Here is a 23,746-nt window from a genome sequence, read left to right on the forward strand (position 1 = left end):
ATGATGATGGCCATATCATATCACTTATATTGATTGCATGTGATGTTTATCTTTTATGCATCTTATCTTGCTTTGATTGACAGTAGCATTATAAGATGATCTCTCACTAATTATCAAGAAGTGTTCTCCCTGAGTATGCACCATTGTGAAAGTTCTTCGTGCTGAGACACCACATGATGATCGGGTGTGATAGGCTCTACGCTCAAATACAACGGGTGCAAAACAGTTGCACACGCAGAATACTCAGGTTATACTTGACGAGCCAAGCATATACAGATATGGCCTCAGAACACGGAGACCGAAAGGTCGAGCGTGAATCATATAGTAGATATGATCAACATAGTGATGTTCACCAATGAAACTACTCCATCTCACGTGATGATCGGACATGGTTTAGTTGATTTGGATCACGTAATCACTTAGAGGATTAGAGGGATGTCTATCTAAGTGGGAGTTCTTTAAGTAATATGATTAATTGAACCTAAATTTATCATGAACTTAGTACCTGATAGTATCTTGCTTATTTACGTTTGATTGTAGATAGATGGCCCGTGCTATTGTTCCGTTGAATTTTAATGCGTTCCTTGAGAAAGCAAAGTTGAAAGATGATGGTAGCAATTACACGGACTGGGTCCGTAACTTGAGGATTATCCTCATTGCTGCACAGAAGAATTATGTCCTGGAAACACCGCTGGGTGCCAGGCCTGCTGCTGGAGCAACACCAGATGTTATGAACGTCTGGCAGAGCAAAGCTGATGACTACTCGATAGTTCAGTGTGCCATGCTTTACGGCTTAGAATCGGGACTTCAACGACGTTTTGAACGTCATGGAGCATATGAGATGTTCCAGGAGTTGAATTTAATATTTCAAGCAAATGCCCGGATTGAGAGATATGAAGTCTCCAATAAATTCTATAGCTGCAAGATGGAAGAGAACAGTTCTGTCAGTGAGCATATACTCAAAATGTCTGGGTATAATAATCACTTGATTCAATTGGGAGTTAATCTTCCAGATGATTGCGTCATTGACAGAATTCTCCAATCACTGCCACCAAACTACAAGAGCTTCGTGATGAACTATAATATGCAAGGGATGAATAAGACTATTCCCGAGCTCTTCGCAATGCTAAAAGCTGCGGAGGTAGAAATCAAGAAGGACCATCAAGTGTTGATGGTCAACAAGACCACTAGTTTCAAGAAAAAGGGCAAAGGGAAGAAGAAGGGGAACTTCAAAAGGAACAGCAAGCAAGTTGCTACTCAAGAGAAGAAACCCAAACATGTACCTAAGCCTGAAATTGAGTGCTTCTACTGCAAGCAGACTGGTCACTAGAAGCGGAACTGCCCCAAGTATTTGGCGGATAAGAAGGATGGCAAGGTGAACAAAGGTATATGTGATATACATGTTATTGATGTGTACCTTACTAATGCTCGCAGTAGCACCTGGGTATTTGATACTGGTTCTGTTGCTAATATTTGCAACTCGAAACAGGGACTACGGATTAAGCGAAGATTGGCTAAGGACGAGGTGACGATGCGCGTGGGAAATGGTTCCAAAGTCGATGTGATCACAGTCGGCACGCTACCTCTACATCTACCTTCGGGATTAGTTTTAGACCTAAATAATTGTTATTTGGTGCCAGCGTTGAGCATGAACATTATATCTGGATCTTGTTTAATGCGAGATGGTTATTCATTTAAATCCGAGAATAATGGTTGTTCTATTTATATGAGTAATATCTTTTATGGTCATGCACCTTTGAAGAGTGGTCTATTTCTGATGAATCTCGATAGTAGTGATACACATATTCATAATATTGAAGCCAAAAGATGCAGAGTTGATAATGATAGTGCAACTTATTTGTGGCACTACCGTTTAGGTCAGATTGGTGTAAAGCGCATGAAGAAACTCCATACTGATGGACTTTTGGAATCACTTGGTACTTGCGAACCATGCCTTATGGGCAAGATGACTAAAACGCCGTTCTCCAGAACAATGGAGCGAGCAACAGACTTGTTGGAGATCATACATACTGATGTATGTGGCCCGATGAATATTGAGGCTCGCGGCAGGTATCGTTATTTTCTCACCTTCACAGATGATTTAAGAAGATATGGGTATATCTATTTAATGAAACAGAAGTCTGAAACATTTGAAAAGTTCAAAGAATTTCAGAGTGAAGTGGAAAATCATCGTACCAAGAAAATAAAGTTTCTACGATCTGATCATGGAGGAGAGTATTTGAGTTACGAGTTTGGTCTACATTTGAAACAATGCAGAATAGTTTCGCAACTCACGCCACCTGGAACACCACAACGTAATGGTGTGTCCGAATGTCGTAATCGTACTTTACTAGATATGATGTGATCTATGATGTCTCTTGCTGATTTACCGCTATCATTTTGGTGTTATGCTTTAGAGACGGATGCATTCACATTAAATAGGGCATCATCAAAATCCATTGAGATGACACCTTATGAACTATGGTTTGGCAAGAAACCAAAGTTGTCATTTCTTAAATTTTGGGGTTGCGATGCTTATGTGAAAAAGCTTCAACCTGATAAGCTCGAACCCAAATCGGAGAAATGTGTCTTCATAGGATACCCAAAGGAAACTGTTGGGTACACCTTCTATCACAGATCCGAAGGCAAGACATTCTTTGCTAAGAATGGATCCTTTCTAGAGAAGGAGTTTCTCTCAAAAGAAGTGAGTGGGAGGAAAGTAGAACTTGATGAGGTAACAGTACCTGCTCCCTTGTTGGAAAGTAGTTTGTCACAGAAACCTGTTCCTGTGACACCTACACCAATTAGTGAGGAAGCTAATGATGATGATCATGAAACTTCAGATCAAGTTACTACCGAACCTCGTAGGTCAAGCAGAGCAAGATCCGCACCAAAGTGCTACAGTAATCCTGTTCTGGAGGTCATGTTACTTGACCATGACGAATCTACGAACTATGAGGAAGCAATGATGAGCCCAGATTCCACAAAATGTCTTGAGGCCATGAAATCTGAGATGGGATCCATGTATGAGAACAAAGTGTGGACTTTGGTTGACTTGCCCGATGATCGGCAAGCCATCGAGAATAAATGGATCTTCAAGAAGAAGACTGACGCTGACGGTAATGTTACTGTCTACAAAGCTCGACTTGTTGCGAAAGGTTTTCGACAAGTTCAAGGAGTTGACTACGATGAGACCTTCTCACCGTAGCGATGCTTAAGTCTGTCTGAATCAGGTTAGCAATTGCCGCATTTTATGATTATGAAATTTGGTAAATTGATGTAAAGAATGCATTCCTGAATGGATTTCTGGAAGAAGAGTTGTATATGATGCAACCTGAAGGTTGTATCGATCCAAAGGGAGCTAACAAAGTGTGCAAGCTCTAGCAATCCATTTATGGACTGGTGCAAGCCTCTCGGAGTTGGAATAAACGTTTTGATAGTGTGATCAAAGCATATGGTTTTATACAGACTTTTGGAGAAGCCTGTATTTACAAGAAAGTGAGTGGGAGCTCTGTAGCATTTCTAATATTATATGTGGATAACATATTGTTGATTGGAAATGATATAGAATTTCTGGATAGCATAAAAGGATACTTGAATAAGAGTTTTTCAATGAAAGACCTCGGTGAAGCTGCTTATATATTAGGCATCAAGATCTATAGAGATAGATCAAGACGCTTAATTGGACTTTCACAAAGCACATACCTTGATAAAGTTTTGAAGAAGTTCAAAATGGATCAGGCTAAGAAAGGGTTCTTGCCTGTATTACAAGGTGTGAAGTTGAGTAAGACTCAATGCCCGACCACTGCAGAAGATAGAGAGAAAATGAAAAGTGTTCCCTATGCTTCAGCCATAGGCTCTATCATGTATGCAATGTTGTGTACCAGACCTGATGTGTGCCTTGCCATTAGTCTAGCAGGGAGGTACCAAAGTAATCCAGGAGTGGATCACTGGACAGCGGTCAAGAACATCCAGAAGTACCTGAAAAGGACCAAGGATATGTTTCTCGTTTATGGAGGTGACAAAGAGCTCATCGTAAATGGTTATGTTGATGCAAGCTTTGACACTGATCCGGATGATTCTAAATCGCAAACCGGATACGTGTTTACATTAAACGGTGGAGCTGTCAGTTGGTGCAGTTCTAAACAAAGCGTCGTGGCGGAATCTACATGGGAAGCGGAGTACATTGCTGCTTCGGAAGCAGCGAATGAAGGAGTATGGATGAAGGAGTTCATATCCGATCTAGGTGTCATACCTAGTGCATCGGGTCCAATGAAAATCTTTTGTGACAATACTGGTGCAATTGCCTTGGCAAAGGAATCCAGATTTCACAGAGAACCAAGCACATCAAGAGACGCTTCAACTCCATCCGGGATCAAGTCCAGGTGGGAGACATAGAGATTTGCAAGATACATACGGATCTAAATGTTGCAGACCCATTGACTAAGCCTCTTCCACGAGCAAAACATGATCAGCACCAAGGCTCCAGGGTGTTAGAATCATTACTGTGTAATCTAGATTATTGACTCTAGTGCAAGTGGGAGACTGAAGGAAATATGCCCTAGAGGCAATAATAAAGTTATTATTTATTTCCTTATTTCATGATAAATGTTTATTATTCATGCTAGAATTGTATTAACCGGAAACATAATACATGTGTGAATACATAGACAAACATAGTGTCACTAGTGTGCCTCTACTTGACTAGCTCATTGATCAAAGATGGTTAAGTTTCCTAACCATAGACATGAGTTGTCATTTGATCAATGGGATCACGTCATTAGGAGAATGATGTGATTGATTTGACCCATTCCGTTAGCTTAGCACTTGATCGTTTTTGTTTACTGCTATTGCTTTCTTCATGACTTATACATGTTCTTATGACTATGAGATTATGCAACTCCCGAATACCAGAGGAACACTTTGTGTGCTACCAAACGTCACAACGTAACTGGGTGATTATAAAGGTGCTCTACAAGTGTCTCCGATGGTACTTGTTGAGTTGGCATAGATCAAGATTAGGATTTGTCACTCCGATTGTCGGAGAGGTATCTCTGGGCCCTCTCGGTAATACACATCACTATAAGCCTTGCAAGCAATACAACTAATGAGCTAGTTGCGGAATAGTGCATTACGGAACGAGTAAATAGACTTGTGGTAACGAGATTGAACTAGGTATTGGGATACCGACGATCGAATCTCGGGCAAGTAACATACCAAAGACAAAGAGAAAACGTATCGTGTTATGCGGTTTGACCGATAAAGATCTTCGTAGAATATGTAGGAACCAATATGAGCATCCAGGTTCCGCTATTGGTTATTGACTGGAGACATGTCTCGGTCATGTCTACATAGTTCTCGAACCCGTAGGGTCTACACGCTTAAAGTTCTGTGACGATCGGTTTTATGAGTTTATATGTTTTGATGTAACGAAGGTAGTTCGAAGTCCCAGATATGATCACGGACATGACGAGGAGTCTCGAAATGGTCAAGATATAAAGATTGATATATTGGAAGCCTACATTTGGACATCAGAAGAGTTCCGGGTAAAATCGGGATTTTACCGGAGTACCGGAGGGGTTACCGGAACCCCCCGGGGGCTAATGGGCCTTGTTGGGCCATAAGGGAAAGAGAGAGGGGCTGGCCTAGGGCAGGCAGGGCGTCCCCTCCCTCTGGTCCGAATTGGACTAGGAGAGGGGGGCGACGCCCCCCTTTCCTTCTCTTTCTCCCCCTTCCTTTCCCCCTCCTAGTAGGAGTAGGAAAGGGAGGAATCCTACTCCTACTAGGAGGACGATTCCTCCTCCTGGCGCACCAACAAGGGCCGGACGGCCTCCCCCTTGATTCTTTATCTACAAGGGTAGGGGGCACCTCTAGAGACACAAGTTGATCACAAAGATCTCTCCCAGCCGTGTGCGGTACCCCCCTCCACCATAATCCACCTCGGTCATACTGTAGCGGTGTTTAGGCGAAGCCCTGCTGCGGTAGCTTCATCAACATCGTCATCACGCCATCGTGCTGACGAAACTCTTCCCCGAGCTCTACTGTATCGTGAGTTCGCGGGACGTCACCGAGCTGAACGTGTGCTAGACGCGGAGGTGTCGTACGTTCGGTACCGAGGATCGGTCGATCGTGAAGATGTACGACTACATCAACCGCCTTGTCATAACGCTTCCGCTTAACGGTCTATGAGGGTACGTGGACGACACTCTCCCCTCTCGTTGCTATGCATCACCATGATCCTGTGTGTGCGTAGGATTTTTTCTTGAAATTACTATGTTCCCCAACAGCTGCACCAATACCCAAGTCTCAGAAGCTCATGGGAGATGCTATCAAATCAGGGGCTACTGCTTCAAAGCCCAAAACTGCTCCCAAAGCTACTTCTCAAACCACCAAGTCTCATAAGCCTTCTAAGCCCAAGAGAAGCACCAAAAACATCCCAGCTGAAGAGAAGAACAAGGCCGCAGTGCCTGAAGTTGAAGAATAGGATGATGAAGCCCTAGTGCTAAGAAAACTGAAACCCAAGATTCCAGACCATAATGATGCTCATCCGGTAGCCGAGGACATGAATATCAGAAAGGATGCAAGACTGAGATTGTGGAGACTGTCTGATCCTTATGTTTTGAGGAGGAGGACTACTGTTGACTATAGGTTCCACACCAAGGAACAACAGGATTTCTATGAGACTAGTCTGCTTGACAAGAAGCCAATTGTCTGTGATATGAAATGGGTCGATTGGGAATACATTGATGAGAATGAAGACTTCTTCCCAGGTGTACATGAAAGTTTCAGAGCTTGTGGAGTTGATGAGTTTGTGGGTCAAAAGTTGACCAAATGGAATGATGAGCTAGTTATGCAATTTTACTCCACTGCTCATTTCTATCCAGATGGAAGGATAGTATGGATGTCTGAAGGTACGAGGTACCAATCAACTGTTGAAGAATGGGCCAAGTTCATCAATGCCACGGAGGAACATGATGATGATTTGGATGTGTATGCCAAGAAGAAGAAAGACCACAACTCTATGGAAAACATGTACAAAGAGATCCCTGATAAAGCTTTGGAGACACACAAGCTTGGATTTGTACATTATTTGTTGTCTGGTCTACCCACTATCAACACCATCTTAAGGCATACTTTGCTACCCAAGTCTGGAGATCACAAGATGATTAGAGGACATTCCATCAACGTGCTACAAATCTTTGATGTGCCTCAAAAATTCAAGGTCATGAGTCTGATTGTAGAGACAATCAAGAGGACAGCTGCTAATTAGAAAAGATCTTGCGGGTATGCTCCACACATTCAGGAGCACATCAAATCAAAGATGGGCAGAGGCACCTACCTGTTGGACAAGGAGCACTTACCTTTGCACCCAGAACTTGAAGATAACACAGTTGTGATGAATGAGAATGAACCTTCATCAGCTCAAGCACAGGAGAAGAGAGCTAAGGCAAAGGCAGAAAAAGCTGCAAGGATGCAAACTGCTGAGGAAGCATCTCAGGTGTTCCTGAAAAGCAAACAAGATCAATTGGGTTATCTGATACAAGCAACATTGAGGATTGAGAAGGGTTTGGCCACCCTGACTCAGAATCAAGAAAGCTTGGGAAGGATTGTTGAGACAAAATTCTATGATCTTAACCTCAAGGTGACTGAGATACAGACTGCAGTTGAGCAGCTTCAGGAGGAAGCTGAGGAGAAGAGAGGGAAGACAACTATGGATGCTTTTCAACGAGTGCCACGAGGTCAGAGGTCTGCTGCAGTGCCAGTACCAGATTCTAGAGCTACATCGTCAGCACCAGCAGTTACAGCTTCAGTGCCACCTCCAGCACCCACTCCACCAGCTCCAACTACATCAACAGATGCCTTCGTCCTTGGAGTGCTCTCTACACCACCTCCCGAAGACCAAGCCTGAGAGATGCATAACACTATGCATTTTCGAACTTTTTGGTAACTTGTTGCCAAAGGGGAAGAAATGTATAGATCATAGGCTTCGAGAGAGAGAGTGTGTGTGTTTTTGCTTCTTTGTCTCCCTTGCCTTTGGTTGAACTTTATTGTGTGCTTGATTGATACTCTATGTCTGTGTGAGATACTAGTTTGATCATGTGCTACTTTAATGCTTGCCTGGATGATATTATCTCTTATATCCCATATATGATCATTCACTTTGCTTGGTGATGAGTGCATGCTTTTAATTTTCATCATTTTGAGCGCTCCACCAAGATGTATGTGACATGGAAGAGTGACCCATGATCCTAATCGATTGTGCATTTGCATTCGAAAGCAAATCTTAAATAATGCACAAATTTAGGGGGAGCTCTTGTTTATCACATACTTCTCAAAGCGATGATGTATTTCAATCTTATGATCATTTGTCGAAGTTGATCTATATGTTGTCATCAATTACCAAAAAGGGGGAGATTGAAAGTGCAACTATCCCTGGGTGGTTTTGGTAATTCCTAACAACATAAAGCTCATTGAGCTAATGATATCTCAAGATAAATATTTCAGGAAAGCTCAATGATTGACATGGCATGGATTAGAAATGTGGACCACTTAAAATGCTAAGGACAAAAGATTGTCTCAAGTTCTAAAGCTCAAGACTCTACATTTTACTTTTAGTGATCCAAGATCACATTGAGTCCATAGGAAAAGACAATACTATTAAAAGGGGATGAGGTGTTGCTTAATGGGTTGCTTGCTCAAAATTCTTATTGATATGCTCCAAAAACCCTCAACTACTTTCTCATATCCACGTATGTCCCAAACCAAAAGTCAAACTCGGCCCCACCAAAACTTTCTATCCGGCACCACCGAGTTCATTTGACATAGCCACTGCCACAAACCCTACTCACTTCGGTCTTACCAATAGGGATCTCGGTCTCACCGAGATGGGATTGCAAACTCTCTATTTCCCTTCGTAATGTTTCGGTCCAACCGAGATGAGCGATCGGTCCCACCGAGTTCGCAATGCAAACTCTCTGTTTCCCCTTCGTAATGTTTCGGTCTCACCGAGATGAGCGAATTGGTCCCACCGAGTTTGCCTAACTAACTCTCTGGTTAGCTTATTACCAAAATTGGTCCCACCAAGTTTGTGTAATCGGTCTCACCAAGATTACGTTATGCCCTAACCCTAATGAAATCGGTTCCACCGAGTTGACATGTCGGTCCCACCGAAAAGCCTAACGTTCACATTTTGAACTAAATCGGTCTGACCGAGTTTCATTATTTGGTCCCACCGAGTTTGGTGATTTGTGTGTACCGGTTAGATTTTGTGTGGAGGCTATATATACCCCTCCACCGACTCTTCATTAAGAGAGAGAGAGAGCTATCAGAACATTCCTACACTTCCAACATTCATTTTCTGAGAGAGAACCACCTACTCATGTGTTGAGACCAAGATATTCCATTCCAACCATATGAATCTTGATCTCTAGCCTTCTCCAAGTTGCTTTCCACTCAAATCTTCTTTTCACCAAATCCAAATCAGTGAGAGAGAGTTGACTGTTGGGGAGACTATCATTTGAAGCACAAGAGCAAGGAGTTCATCATCAACACACCGTCTATTACCTTTTGAAGAGTGGTGTCTCCTGGATTGGTTAGGTGTCACTTGGGAGCCTCCGACAAGATTGTGGAGTTGAACCAAGGAGTTTGTACGGGCAAGGAGATCGCCTACTTCATGAAGATCTACCCTAGTGAGGCAAGTCCTTCGTGGGTGATGGCCATGGTGGGATAGACAAGGTTACTTCTTTGTGGACCCTTAGTGGGTGGAGCTCTCCATGGACTTGCGCAACCGTTACCCTTCGTGGGTTGAAGTCTCCGCCAGTGTGGATGTACGATAGCACCACCTATCGGAACCACGCCAAAAATCTCTGTGTCTACATTGCGTTTGCTCCCTCCAAACTCCTCCTTTTACCTTCATGTGCAATGTTTTACATTCCGCTGCTATACTCTTAGACTTGCATGTGTAGGTTCATTGCTTGACTAGTGCTAAGTTGCTAAAATCTGCCAAGACTTAAAATTGGGAAAATGCTAGATTTTTATTTGGTCGAGTAGTCTAATCACCCCCCTCTAGACATACTTTCGATCCTATACTCGCGCCGGCCCACACTGGTTGGACTGGAGAGGCCCAGGCTGCCAGGACTGTCGGCCACCAGATGACCTAGCTCCTCCTGGGATCGTGCGCTGAGATCTGCCTTGAATCGTACGCTGCTACTGTTGGCTGAATCAACCTAAGATTCTGTGACAGATTTGGCTGCTTCTCCTTGCATAAAATCACAACCTGAAGCTGCACACTTATCATCAAAAATTAAATTTTCTTTGGTACTAGTCATATGATCAGCACTATTTAACTCGCCCCCGTGATCTGGACTAGAGGTGTAGTCAGGAAGGAGAGCAATTTCTGCACGAAGTAGGGCTCCGGCATTTGGATGAAGCTTTGCAAAGGGAAATATTGTTTCATCAAATATGACATCATGAGAAATATAGATACGTCTAGTAGAGATCTCAAGGCACTTGTACCCTTTGTGAAGATTACTGTAGCCAAGGAAAACACATTGAGTGGAGCGGAACTCAAGTTTGTGTCGATTATATGGACGAAGATTGGGATAACAAGCACATCCAAAAATTCTTAGGGAATTATAGTCTGCTTTTTTATGAAACAATTTTTCTAAGGGAGTAATGTTTCCAATTACTTTGCTAGGAAGACGGTTGATAAGATAAGTAGCAGCAATAAAAGCTTCATCCCAATATTTTAGAGGCATTGAAGCATGGGCTAGAAGGGATAGGCCTACTTCAATGATATGATGGTGCTTACGTTCAGCGGAGCCATTTTGTTGATGAGCATGAGGGCAAGAGACATGATGGGCAATACCAATGTCACGAAAGAAAGAGTTGAGTTTCTCATACTCTCCTCCCCAGTCACTTTGAACTGCAATAATTTTTCTATCAAAGTGACGTTCGACAAGTTTATGAAATTCTTGAAAGACTAAGAGAACTTCAGATTTAAACTTAAGCAAATATACCCAAGTGAAGTTGCTAAAATCATCGATGAAGTTAACATAATATTTTTTTTCTTCCAAAAGAATCTCTTGCATGACCCCATACATCACTAAAAATAAGTTCCAACGGAGAATGAGACACACTATTTGACCTAGGATAGGGGAGTTGGTGACGCACATTGACAAGCATCACAAACAGACTCAACACTTTGACTAGATGACAATGGAAGATTGCCTTTATTCACTACTTGCTTAACTATGATCGACGAAGGATGTCCTAATCTTTGATGCCATCTTGCCAAGGAAGGCTTGATGACGGAGTAAACTTGATGACGACGCTTTCGACTAAGTGATCCGGATGTGATGGGATACAAGCCTCCAATGCATCTACCGTGGTGAATGAGATCCCTCGTTGCCCGGTCCTTTATGAGAAAATAAGTAGGATGAGTTTCAAAGAAGACATTGTTATCGGCAGTTAAATGAGACATAGATGCAAGATTCTTGTTGGCTTGTGGAACATGAAGGACATCTTTTATAACTAGATCACGTTTAAGAGTAGGGGAATTAATAGACGCTTGACCAATATGACAAATATCCATACCTCCACCACTTGCGGTGTGAATTTGATCGTTGCCAAAGTGCTTCTCCATCATGGCAAGCTTCTCAAGCTCATTGGTGACGTGGTCAGTGGCCCCTGAGTCAGCGTACCAGATGGTGCCATGACCTCCTTGCTCCCTTATTGCAGCAGCAACATGGCGAGCATCGGGAACATAGTCCTCCTCAAAACGGCGCCAACAATCCATGACCTCATGGCCTGGTTTCTTGCATAGTTGGCACCGAACATGGCTGTTGGAGGAAGATGATCCAGAGGAGGCATTATTTTTGCTGTAGCCGCCCCCTCCAGACCTTGCAGAGGTGTTAGTGTTGGTGTAGCCACCCCGCTTGGTCGCGCGCCTTGGCTGCTATCACGTCCGCGCTCATTGTTGTTGCTGCTCCGATTTCGCTGCTGGTGATCGCGCCCACGGCCACCTCCGTGGCCACGTGACGCAGAGTTTGCTGAAGACTGCCGGATGTTCATCCCATGAAGAAGGTTGAGGCGTGAGTCGAAGCTTAGCAGCTGCGTATACAACTCCTGGACGGTGACGGGCTCCACCCGTGCAGCAATGGCAGACACCACTGGATTGTAGCCAAGGTCGAGTCCGGCCAGAACTTGAGAGACGATCTCACCCCTTGTCAGCACAGCTCCAGTGCAGGCGATCTCATCAGGGAGAGTCTTGATCTTGGCTAGGTATTCAGTCATAGACATATTCCCCTTCTTCAGGTTTGTGAGCTCTATCTGGGTATTGATGGCTTGAGCTTCGGATTGGGCAGTGAACATGGCATGGATCGCCGCCCATACCTCCGTCGGTGTCTGAAGGGTAACAACCTGTGCAAGTATCTCACGAGATAGAGAACCCATCAGAAAACCCTGGACTTGTTGCTACTGTGCGTACCAGAGAACACGGGCGAAATTGGCGATCTGCTCCTCTTTTCCATCCTTGGTGATGGTGAGAGTCTCCGACGACGCTTGGCTCTCCGGATGGAGGTGGTGGCCCATCTGTGCGCCCTTATTTTGGGGCAGCACGATGGCCTTCCACATGAGGTAGTTGTTCCTCGTAAGCTTCTCCTGAGGTGGTGGTTCAATGGATATGGCGAAGGATGAATTTGAGGAGGAGGAAGGTGCGAAGGTGGATGATGAGGACATGGATGTGGAGAGGGCACTCCTGGTGCTGTTTTGGGTGGAGGCGGTAGTCATGGCGAAAGTTTGTGGTAGGGCTAGTCTAGATGCGATCCTTTTTCGGTTGATAGGAAGAAGAAGATGCTCTGATTACCATGTAAGATTGTTTGGGAAGCGTAGAACCCTTTGCTCGGGCCGTACTTGTATTTATATCGATAATGCCGTGGCTTACAAGATGATGGATCGAAGAGATCGTTTACAGAAGGTCGGTACAGAACGGGAAGAAGTTGGACAAAAGAAGGGATAGAGAAAGACTACAAGTTTAAACATGAGGAAAGTAGAGTCCTATCTCTATTCAACTATTCCAACAATTCCAGCTTTGCCAGAGGCAACAAAAGAGGCAAAAAAGAATGGTTTTGGAGGGAAGTTTGTTTTGTTGTTGTTGAGAAGTTTTGAGGGAAGGGTATGAAGTGGAAGTGCACAGACAAAGAAAGAAGAAAGTGAGTATTCAGTTAAAAGGATAGTTGAATTCTAGTACATGTAAGGCTCATACTGTATCTTTGTCGAAGGATTTACCTTTTGATGATCTGTATGCCATAAAATAACACAATACATCCCTGCAAAAAAAGGAAAAAGAAAAGAACAAAATACGAAGTCCAGAAAGTTTCTGTCTTTTTTTTTTTGAGTGGTAAAAGAAAGTTTCTGTCTGTCAGACTTTACGGTCGGAAACTCTTTTTCTTCAAGAACACGGTGGGAAAGTCCTTCACGGCCGCCGACTCGGTCGGCGTCACGCCGTTTGGGCCTGGCTGAGCCCATGAGCCCAAAATCTAACGGAGCGGCGAAATAAGAAGAGAGCAGGCCGGCAGTAGGAGACGACGAGAGGCGCCGCATAAAACCCCTTCGCTGTTTCCCCAAGCCCCCCTCGCTGTTTCCCCGAAACCCGAACCAAACCCCTTCCGCAAGCTCCCCACCCTCCCGGCGATGGCATCGGCGACGACGGCGGCGGCGGAGTGGGAGGCCGCGGCGCGGAAGACGCTGGTGGCGCGGAAGCCCGGCTTCGGGCTCCCCACCGCCTGCCCGACCTGCCTCCCCGTCCTCCTCTACCTCCGCATGTCCCAGGTCCCCTTCGACATCCACGTCGACTCCCGCTTCCCCGACGCCGGTGAGCCCCCGCCCCCGCCTCCCCCGCGCCCCTGTTTCCTCGCGTGGGCTGTGTGAGCTAAGATCCCTCTGATCCAAGCATCCCCCCCGCCTGGGTGTCGTCGCTTAGGATTGAGTCTGAATTGTTGACTGTGCTAGGTTCTGTGTCTGGGTCGCGTGAGAGAATTTTGCTTTGCTTGGCGAGGCATATGTGCTTCGAATCCTTTGCGCTTGAGCTGATGCATCCCGTGTAGGTCCTTGGGCGTGCAGAGATCAGGCACACTTATCCGTGGGATGCCTGCTCGCCTCTTCATGTCTGGTACTAGGTCCGGATCCAAGTTTTGGTGTTCATTAAAGGACTTATCCAGTTTGATTAGACAAGTGTGAAGCCGTACACATCAAAGTAAGTAGAAGCGGGGTTCTAAACACAATGATAAGCAAAAAGTCTGAACCAAATCAAGCAATAGTTACACAGATAGGTCTGTTTCTGATGAACTAGTATCTAATCCTACCAAGGAACTTACTCAGGCAATAATGTAGTTGGCGGATAACTGAATGTGCTAAGCAGTGCAGTTTCATAGACTGCTACCTAGCCTGGCTTCGGACTCTAGTTTTGTAGCTTCAAGCCGAAACTTATTAGCTGTACCGAATGTTAGATCGCTCCAGTTATGTGTTTGTGTAACCTTTTTTATTTGTGTAACTACATCTTTCCAAAATTCATGCATTTGAGGGGCATTTTTTCGTTTCATATGGGATGCATTTGACTCCTCTGAAAGATCTACTGAGCCTGTTATTGTTGACATCGGTACTGTATAGGGTATATGCTTGGATGAATGGCGCAGCTAAGGTTATTCATGCAAATGACTCGTAATTGCAATGTTATTTATTTGCTACCGATAAAAAAGAAGACGAAATACATCATCATACATCTATCTGGAACATAGCAAGACAATATTCGCCCTAATTCATGAGTACATCCTAGAAACTAGGTTAGAGGCGAGGACAAAGCGTGGCACCACGTCGGTGGGTGGGTGGCAGTGTGGTGCCAATGGTGATTGAATAATGACAGATTGGAAGCGAATCAGCAGCATACAGGGTTGCATGGTCACCGTTAGCTCCATTTGTCTTGCCTCACAGCTTCCCCCTTTCTTTCCATGTCCTTTCCAGCAATGTTGGCACCAAAGCCATAGCTGGGCAGGGTCAATAAGATCCACACCCACCAGGGACAGTCCCTGTGCAATCATGCACTAGGCAAGATGTACATAGGTGGCTAACTTGATAGAGGGGAGGCTAGAATATATCCTTCCCATACTGTGGGGATGGATGGAATTGAAAGAGAGTCAGCAGAAAGATTGAATGATCAGGGAGAGAGCTAGGATATATTTTGGTGCAGTAAACAGGGGAGTTCTACTATAGCAGCTAGTGAGGGGGGAAGAAACTTACCATGGGCCAGGGTCTGTCATCATCAGTACAACAAAGGGATAAAATATGGACAAAAGAAAGAAGAAATGTCCTACCACTATGCTCTTTCTAATACAGTACTATAAACTAGAGACTTGTTTTCCTAAAATTTGCTAAGCATATATACTGCTCTTCTGCCCTTACATCTTGGTCTTTATTCCACAGATCACATACCATATATTGAATTTGGCGAGTGTGTCGCATTCAACAATGAGAATGGAGGAGTAATTGAGTATCTCAGGGAGGAGAAAATTGTTGACTTGACCTCAAAACACCCAAGCGTTTCTTACTCTGATGTACTATCCACAAAGGCCATGATTTCGACCTGGCTTGCTGATGCTCTGCAATACGAACTTTGGTTGGCAAATGATGGGGCTCATGGGAGCATTGCACGAGACATCTACTTTTCTGATCTCCCCTGGCCTATTGGAAAGGTACTCCACTGGAAGAAAATTAGAGATGTGAAGCGACTAATGGATATAACAAAGCTTAATGCTGCAGAAAAAGAAGAGGAGGTTACTACTTCTGTACTCATGACTTTTACGTTCCTTATTTTTAGTCACGCACTAGTAGCTTATGGCATACTTGTAATTTCTTGTTTTGAACAGATATACCGGAAGGCTACTGCTGCTTATGATGCTTTATCTACGAAATTAGGGGATCAATCCTTTCTTTTCGACGATAGGTATATTATTGTTTTTCTTATGTTTTGGTTTATATGCGATGTATTGAATTGTATTAGGGGTTCATATTCTGATACATAAGAGTTATATAGGAATCGAAATAATCTTTTATTTTCTTTTGTGAAAAGAAATGGATTACATTGAAGTAGTAAAGCTATCCGAATTTGAATAGTAGCTGAGAAAGAATCACAATAAATTGAAAGATGAAACTTTCATACGATCCGGTCCACCCCCCAGCTGGGAGGCATCTACCTCATCCCGATCACAGGGAGATGCTCACCATGAGAGAGAGGGGGGGGGGGGGGGGGGGGGGGGTCCAGAAAGAATGAAATGCATAGCGGACCATCCTTTTTTTGTGGCATGGTCTCTGATTTATGGAAGTCGAAATCCAGGCTGCCTCGTTGAAAGATGTCCCGAACCACTAGTCGATTGAGCATTTTGATTATTTGTGGCTCTTCATATGTTTATCTTAAATTGATGTAACATTTGCAGGACACTAACCATTCTATACTTTGAATTCTGCAGCCCTACAGATGCTGATGCTCTTTTGCTTGGACATGTTCTTTTTGTCCTTAATGCATTACCTGTGAGTTGCCCTCACCCTTGAATGCTCAGCTTTGCTTCTATCCAAATGAAGTTCAGTATACATGAACATTCAGTTACAGAATCCAAAACATGAATGCACATTGATATTCAATAATAATCTGCACGTAACCCTGGAAGCATGAGTCATGGAGTGCACTTCTCAAATGCATCATATGTTAATAGTTCTTTGTATGCTTTTTTTTGCGTTAACTAGCTGTAAAACACATTCTCCAACCCATGAGTTGTGTTTTGACTGACTTCCTGGCATGTTCTGCTTCTTAGGCTACATCTATGCTGCGAAGCTATTTGCAGAACTATGACAACTTGGTAAAGTATGCCGAGGATATTAAGGTCCAATTGGTGGAAGTTGGCTCATCATCAGCAGGATCAGCTTCATCTGATATGCCATCATCATCCACGCCCAGGAAAACATCATCTTCTGGACAAAGTAAGTTAATGCATTTCTCTGTTATAGTACTTCAGACCATAAAGTGCATCTCTACTAGTTCTCATATTTGTTGATTGGTTAATATTGGGAACATGTGCTCCTAGTTATTTATCTGTTCATGGATATAAATATCTTTTTTGTTAGTTTCATGTTCTGAGATTGTGTTAACAGTGCTAGTTAAAAATACTCCCTCCGTCCCAAAATAAGTGACTCAACTTTGTACTAGCTTTAGTACAAAGTTGAGTCACTTATTTTGGGACGGAGGGAGTACTTCATTTGATAAGCTTCCATTGCTGTGTTCCAATGGAGATAGTGTTAACAGGCACTTGCATGTATACTCATTTGGGATACAAGTTGAAAATGAGTATTTTATAGTTATACATTGCTCAGCCCTCACATACTGCAAGAGCTCCACCAGTGATTGCATAAATGCAATTTGTGGCACGTCATGTACAATGAATACTTTTAGGTATACTTTGTGTTGGAGACTTTGGCCTAACAATGTTCACTTGAAACGGAGATAAATGAGATGGTAATATGGAGACAAATCCAACCAAAACAATATTCTTTGCCGTTGCACCTCTATATCTCTCTTACATTCTGCACTTTTGAAGCATTTACCGTCTTTGAGTTCTTATGAACCTGATTGTTTCTAGGTTACAAGCCGAAACCCAAAGCTAAGAAGGAGCGGACAGAGGAGGAGAAGAAAGCTAGGCGAAGAACAAAGTACTTCCTCGCGGCGCAACTCATCTCGGTTCTCGCCTTCCTGTCCATCATGGGTGGGGTCGATGGTTCCGAGCTAGACGATGACTACGATGTGGAATACGAAGATTAAAACCCTCCCTTTCTTACACTAGAAGAAGATTCTTTCTGAAGGTCTAATTCGCCGCAGCGCTGGCTGTGGACTGTGGTGCTTCGGGAATTTGTTTCCCTTTGCTGGTCAGGGGGACGTATGGTAGCTAGGAGGGAAATACACTGAGTTGGTTAGCGGCCGGCCGTTCCATGATTGCCGATGTGAAGCATCCATTGCTTCCAAGTTTTGTATGGCTTCATGGAAAGCTACTTGAGCGTCTTTGGAAGTCGTTTTTTGGATTTGCCCTCTGTCTAACTAAATAATGAGCTTGGTTGGAAGTGAACGTCATTTTTGTTTCTTTTTAATATGTACAATTGTTGCCGGTAAGAAAAGAAAATTGTTTTTGCCGCCCCCTCTAGGTTTCTTATCCAGTAACGATGACATAATATTTCCCTCTGTGTTAACAGAGGAGGCAACCCGGGTGGGGCATTAGGGATCAGATCCGAAGAACTACCTTGATCAGCATCTAAATAAGGCTGGAGCTGGGATTATGTGTCGACCACTTTATTGCTGTGAAACATCACATCAGACTTTCTTTGGCAAAACCGCGAGAAATTACCTAACTATTATTTCTGTCATTATTTTACTTCATGTGATGCATATTGTGGCAAAATCGTCTTCGATGGGTTGTCCTGGATAGGCGCTTTCTTAGCAGTGGATGGATGTGAGGACGGGGTGTCGACCCGTTGACTGGGCAGCTGAGATTGTTGCCAGCCCACCCGAGTTCGAGTCCCGGCATGGACGCGTGGTGCTCACGGAGTTTGAGTAGTCCCGGCATGGACGCGTGGTGCTCACGGAGTTTGAGTTCCGGCATAGACGCGTGGTGCTCACGAAGTTTCTCCTATAAAGAAAACCCAACGAGGGTTAGCTTTTGGGTTGGTCTCATTTTTTTTTTAACAGTGGATGTCAACCGAAGTCCGATCAAATAAGGGCCTCCAACCAAAATGTTTACTTATATTTCTTCTGTTATATATTCACTTCCCGATGTGGAAATTGTTTGCCTCATAACTTAACGTTCATTCAAAGTATTTTATGGTGGCCTCTGCATTCGATACGTTCTGTTTCTGGGCCAAACCCTGAACTGAAACAACCATTAGAATAATCATGCAGGCCGACGGCGTTCATGCTCCGTTGTTTAATTTAATAAAAAATGCTAACCAGCAAACGTTCGCCGGGAGGGGCGATAAATGGAACGTCTGCTGACTTCTCTGGATAACACGGTCCTTTTATATCACGGTTATTAAGGCAACAATAATTAGCTTATTAGTGTTAAAAACACTCTTTTTTTTGCAGGATAGTGTTAAAAACACTCTTATATTATGAGACACAGGAAGTACTATATAAACGGATGCTGCGGCGGACGCATACGCCTGCATCCTACATTAGAAGCTTCCTGTAAAGAATCCACCGAAACAGAGGAGAGGGGCAAGGAGTCACAACAAGAGGAACATCCTCATGGGGCGCAACTTATGGCATGAAGCAAGCAGCAAAGAATGGACAACACGTATTTAGCATGGAGACGGAGGGTGGCCGCTCATGCGTTCCAACTGCTCCTTGTTCCTCTCGATCACCGCCGCACTGCATCACGGGAGGAGACCGGAGGCGGCAAGCCAAGCCACCATCCATGCACGCCCGCACGGTATGCGGAAGTTTCACGACAGATTTGTGACCACCAAACCCTGCATTATTTTTCCTTCTTTTTTCTTTTTTTACGATTTACGATGAACTACGTACCAAACGTCCAAACCCGGCTTGAATCTCACACTTGTAGGACATTGATTCAGCCACACCTGAAAAATTAGAGGGATAACAAAGAGTTAAGGACTAAGCATATTTTCACCAGGAATAGTACCACCCAAGAGTTTCCATTAACTCGTGTGCACAAACCGTCCATTCTTAATAATGTATACAACCATTTTTAACTTTGAAAAACTGCCCGTTCTTCTTCCTTTTCTTTTTTGAAACTACTGTAGTGTGAAAAAACGACGTTATACTATGGGACGAGCGGAGTACATAATTGATTCTAATTATGTGCGTGCTGACTATCATGTTTCCAGCTGGATCTGTGCCACCAAAAGTTTTCCTTTTCATTTAAAAAAGGTACTTTTAGTAGACTATGTTTCAATAAACTCGTGTGCACAAACTGTAGCGCATATTCTTCTTGGAGCTGCAGTTGATGCTAATTATGTGTGTGTGATGTTAACTTTTCATGGATGCTCTTGCACGTTCGATTAATTAAACGAAACCAGCCTTAATTCGTAGCAGAGACTATGAGACTTGCAGGTTCGTGTGCGTGCGTACGTATGTGTGGCAGCAGGCTATTATGCCTTGTATCTCTTTGATGTTACATTACGAGTTAATAGAACCGTCATTTTTCGAAGAAGAAAAATGGCATAGAGTCCACGACAAAGTTGAATACGTTAGGCGTTTCTTCTAATCTTTATTTCTTATCCCTACACATGTTTCAACTCGGAGACACTCGAACTCATAACAGTCAGTTTAGACATAAAAAGTCTTAGCTGCTTTTCTTTCAGGGACAAAAACTCGATAAGTATTCAAGATCCTTGTGGAATTTTGGTTGAATTGTATGGAATGGCTTACTTCGGGTCATATAACTGAAAGGAAGTCAAATGACATGGAACATCTTGCTCCATGATTCGCATAAACAACTTTTGATCGCCCAGTTGTGTCTGGGCCTTTGGATCTAACTTTTTGGATGATTATTTAAACTCTTTAATAAAGAAAGATGTATGTCTCGCCCACAGAGGCACAAGGTTTAACCTCCATTTCGACCAAAAGAAAGAAAGGTACTTGAAGACATCCAAAAAGGTTGCATCAAAACAGACCCCTCATAATGGTTTTTGCTTGTCAAGATCACCATATATATAATGCCTCGAGTCCTGATCATGATGTGAGGTAGATCGATCTTTGTTAGCAGATGCCGGACATGTTGTTCCACTGGCAGGCCCCGTCGAGGACCCAGTCTTGCTCCGATGAGATGATCGGGAGATGATCCACGGTGAGGTTGACGTTGTGGTCTTCACCACCATGCTGCGAGATCGAGCCGCCGGAGTGGTTGGGCGCATCGGCCTGTGCTGTGGGCTCCGTCATAGAGAAGGCCTTGGGTATAATCATGTCGAAGAGTGTGCCAATGTCATCGTCATCTTTGAGTAATCCACCCTCCGATTTGTTGCCACCTGGATGGAGCTGAACTAGTTAGCAAAACAAGCCATGATCTATCAAGCTAGTAACACAATGTAGTCAATTTCCTCAAAAAGAAAACACAATGTAATCTCTTTCCTAGTGCATTGTACTATATTTCATGCTAGTTGGAAGCTGAGGTGTTTAAATTAATTAATACTGCCGATTTGATTCTGTCCTGCACTACCAAAGCTAGCAAGATCGATCATGAGCCTGTCTAGTAAATCTCCTGAAAGTAGTGCTAGCTAGATATGATCACGTTTACATTGATTGATTGGTTATGTTAATTTCGGAATTAGTTATATAGAAAGAGTAACATGACGTGTTGCTACGGGAGCTAACCAGCAATGATAAAACAGCAAAACAGGAGCATGAATCTGCATCGGATTGGATTAGGTATGTAGTAAAGCAGTACAATTGGAGAAGAAAAAGGGAAAGGGAAATAATAAAGGTAATAAAGTACTTGGCAAAATATATAAAGCAAACGTAATCATCGAACAAAGATTAAAAGTAGTCACTGTCTTGCAAGGAGTAACTAAAGATATATATCCTATGTACTATCAAAAGTAGTACCTGCAGCCTGCACTTGTGTACTAACCTTAAAACTATCAACCAAAACAAAAAGGTTATTTCAGATTTTGCCCAACTCCTTTTACCTTAACATAAATAATTTTCCTAATGAAAACAAACTAAAGTGTAAAGTTCTAGAATAATCTAGCAAGTTTTGTTTTGCTTTTCAAGAAGTAGGTAGTAGAATTTGGCAAGAAAACAAATATAGTGTTTTTTAGGAGAAACAAATGGAGAATTTGGAAGCCCGAACAAAAAGGTTTTCGTCTGCTAATCTATGCTTCACATCATAATCATGACCATGTTTTTTGTTCTCTTCTCCAACAAAGCAACAAATTAAAAAAGGTTCGGATGCTTCCGAGGAATGGAAAATGTGAGAAATGCTTCACGCGCGACAGCACCACTCACCACTGGCGCCGTCCTGCTCGGCGTGGCCGCTCACGTGCCTCGGCGGCTCGATCTTGATGGCATCATGCAGCTCCTGCAGCATCGCCTCGAGGCTCTGCTGATCCTCGCCCAGGCCGCCGCCGTGGTTGTCCGTGGCTGCGACTGCGGCCGGTGACGCCGGGCGCAATTGGCATGAAGGGAGCTCCGCCTTGGCCCCCGGAGACGGAGAGAGAGGAGTGAACCGGGTCCGGTCGCCGCCGGGCAGGCGGTGCCCCAACGACAGCTCCGGCGTCGTCGGCGACACGGGCGATGAATGCGGAAACTGGAAGTAGCGCGCGTTGCGTGCGAACGACGGTTTCACCCACGGGGAAGACGGCGCGGAGAAGGGTGTCTGCGAGAGGAACTGCACCGGCCGGTTGGCCATGGCGAGCTGCCCGGCAAGGTCGAGCGGCGGCGGGCGGGCGCTGGTGTACCCTGCATCGGTGGCGTCCAGGACATTGCTTCCCGCTGATTGCTGCGGGGGCGAGAAGTCGGCGTAGCGGCAGCGCTTGGTGATCGCGAGCTGGAGCTGCACCTCCGGCGGGTACATGGGCAGACCGGCGCGCTGCCTCCGCTTGGCCCTCGTGTTCCAGTAGTTCTTGATCTCGTTGTCGGTCCTCCCCGGGAGCTGTTAACGTACGAGCACAAGCATCAGGAGTCAAATTCGACAAATCTGCCATTAATGGACTGCTGGAGATCTAAAGGAGTAGGGATGGAGAAATGCTGATGCTTACATGGGTGGCCATGCGGGCCCACTTGTTGCCGAGCTGGGCGTGGAGCTGCGCGACGAGGAGCTCCTCGTCCGGCGAGAAGGCACCCTTCTTGAGGTTGGGGCGGAGGTGGTTGGTCCAGCGCAGCCGGCAGCTCTTGCCGCAGCGCAGGAGCCCGGTGATGCGCTGCACGGCGTTCCAGTTGCCCTCGCCGTGCTGCCGCACGTGGTTCACCAGCAGGGCGTCTTCCGCCGTCGTCCACGGCCCCTTCTTCAGCACCACCGGCGTGGCCTCCTCCTCCCCCTCTTCCCCCTGCTCCACCTCCTCATCAAGATTGTCTGCCGCCGCCGCCGCCGCCGCCACCTGCTCCTCCTCCAGTGATGTCGCGTCCATAGGCGGCGCCAGGGAAGGACGGAGGAGGTAGAAAGATACGGTTGTTTGTTTGGGGAAGGTGGCAGGGAGTGGGGAGGAAGGGGGTGCCGGAGGGTAGATTTAAGCCAAAGTTTGCTAAAATTGGAGGGGCAGGGGTTTTCGGCTTGTGTGTGGTTTGCAAGTGGTTTTTAAAGGCGAAAGAACGGTGACACCGTAGTGGCTATCTATGCTCACCGTATTTCTGTTTGGGGTTCCCTTTTTAAGCATGGATTTTCCACATCCAGCTGGACGTTCACGGACTTATGATTATCTGTTATGCATCGGACAACAAATATAATATTTAGACATTTACAACTTAAGATTTCAGCATTTAAGCAAAGTCTTAGTTATCTCAATCATCTGTTACGCATCTGACAACAAATATAATACTTAGGCATTTACGACTTAAGATTCAAGCACTTAAGCAGTCGAGCTAAATAGTTATCTTTGACCTCTGCTACGCATCCGACAACAAATATAATATTTAGGCATTTACAACTTAAGATTCGAGAACTTAAGAAATCAAGCCAAATAGTTATCTTGATCATCT

At 44.5% G+C, this 23,746-nt stretch overlaps 2 protein-coding genes and 1 pseudogene across 2 annotated transcripts; 1 reads left to right on the top strand and 2 right to left on the bottom strand.

The window, feature by feature from the left end:
- Positions 1 to 12,095: 12,095 nt before the first annotated feature.
- Positions 12,096 to 12,235, bottom strand: LOC125526131 (annotated as a pseudogene).
- A 1,357-nt stretch (positions 12,236 to 13,592) lies between these two features.
- LOC125522217 (mitochondrial outer membrane import complex protein METAXIN-like) lies at positions 13,593 to 18,179 on the top strand. The gene is made up of 6 exons (XM_048687305.1): positions 13,593 to 13,873; positions 15,478 to 15,827; positions 15,921 to 15,997; positions 16,521 to 16,581; positions 16,863 to 17,028; positions 17,685 to 18,179. The coding sequence occupies exons 1-6, from the start codon at positions 13,693 to 13,695 to the stop codon at positions 17,861 to 17,863; spliced, it is 1,014 nt and encodes a 337-aa protein (XP_048543262.1). The 5' UTR covers positions 13,593 to 13,692; the 3' UTR covers positions 17,864 to 18,179.
- A 2,404-nt stretch (positions 18,180 to 20,583) lies between these two features.
- On the bottom strand, positions 20,584 to 23,320 carry LOC125522216. The gene is made up of 3 exons (XM_048687303.1): positions 22,810 to 23,320; positions 22,058 to 22,703; positions 20,584 to 21,078 (listed from the first exon to the last, which is right to left on the bottom strand). The coding sequence occupies exons 1-3, from the start codon at positions 23,176 to 23,178 to the stop codon at positions 20,813 to 20,815; spliced, it is 1,281 nt and encodes a 426-aa protein (XP_048543260.1). The 5' UTR covers positions 23,179 to 23,320; the 3' UTR covers positions 20,584 to 20,812.
- Positions 23,321 to 23,746: the final 426 nt, after the last annotated feature.

The sequence above is a fragment of the Triticum urartu genome, chromosome 7 (assembly GCF_003073215.2).
Source record: "Triticum urartu cultivar G1812 chromosome 7, Tu2.1, whole genome shotgun sequence".
Classification (NCBI taxonomy): Eukaryota; Viridiplantae; Streptophyta; class Magnoliopsida; order Poales; family Poaceae; genus Triticum; species Triticum urartu.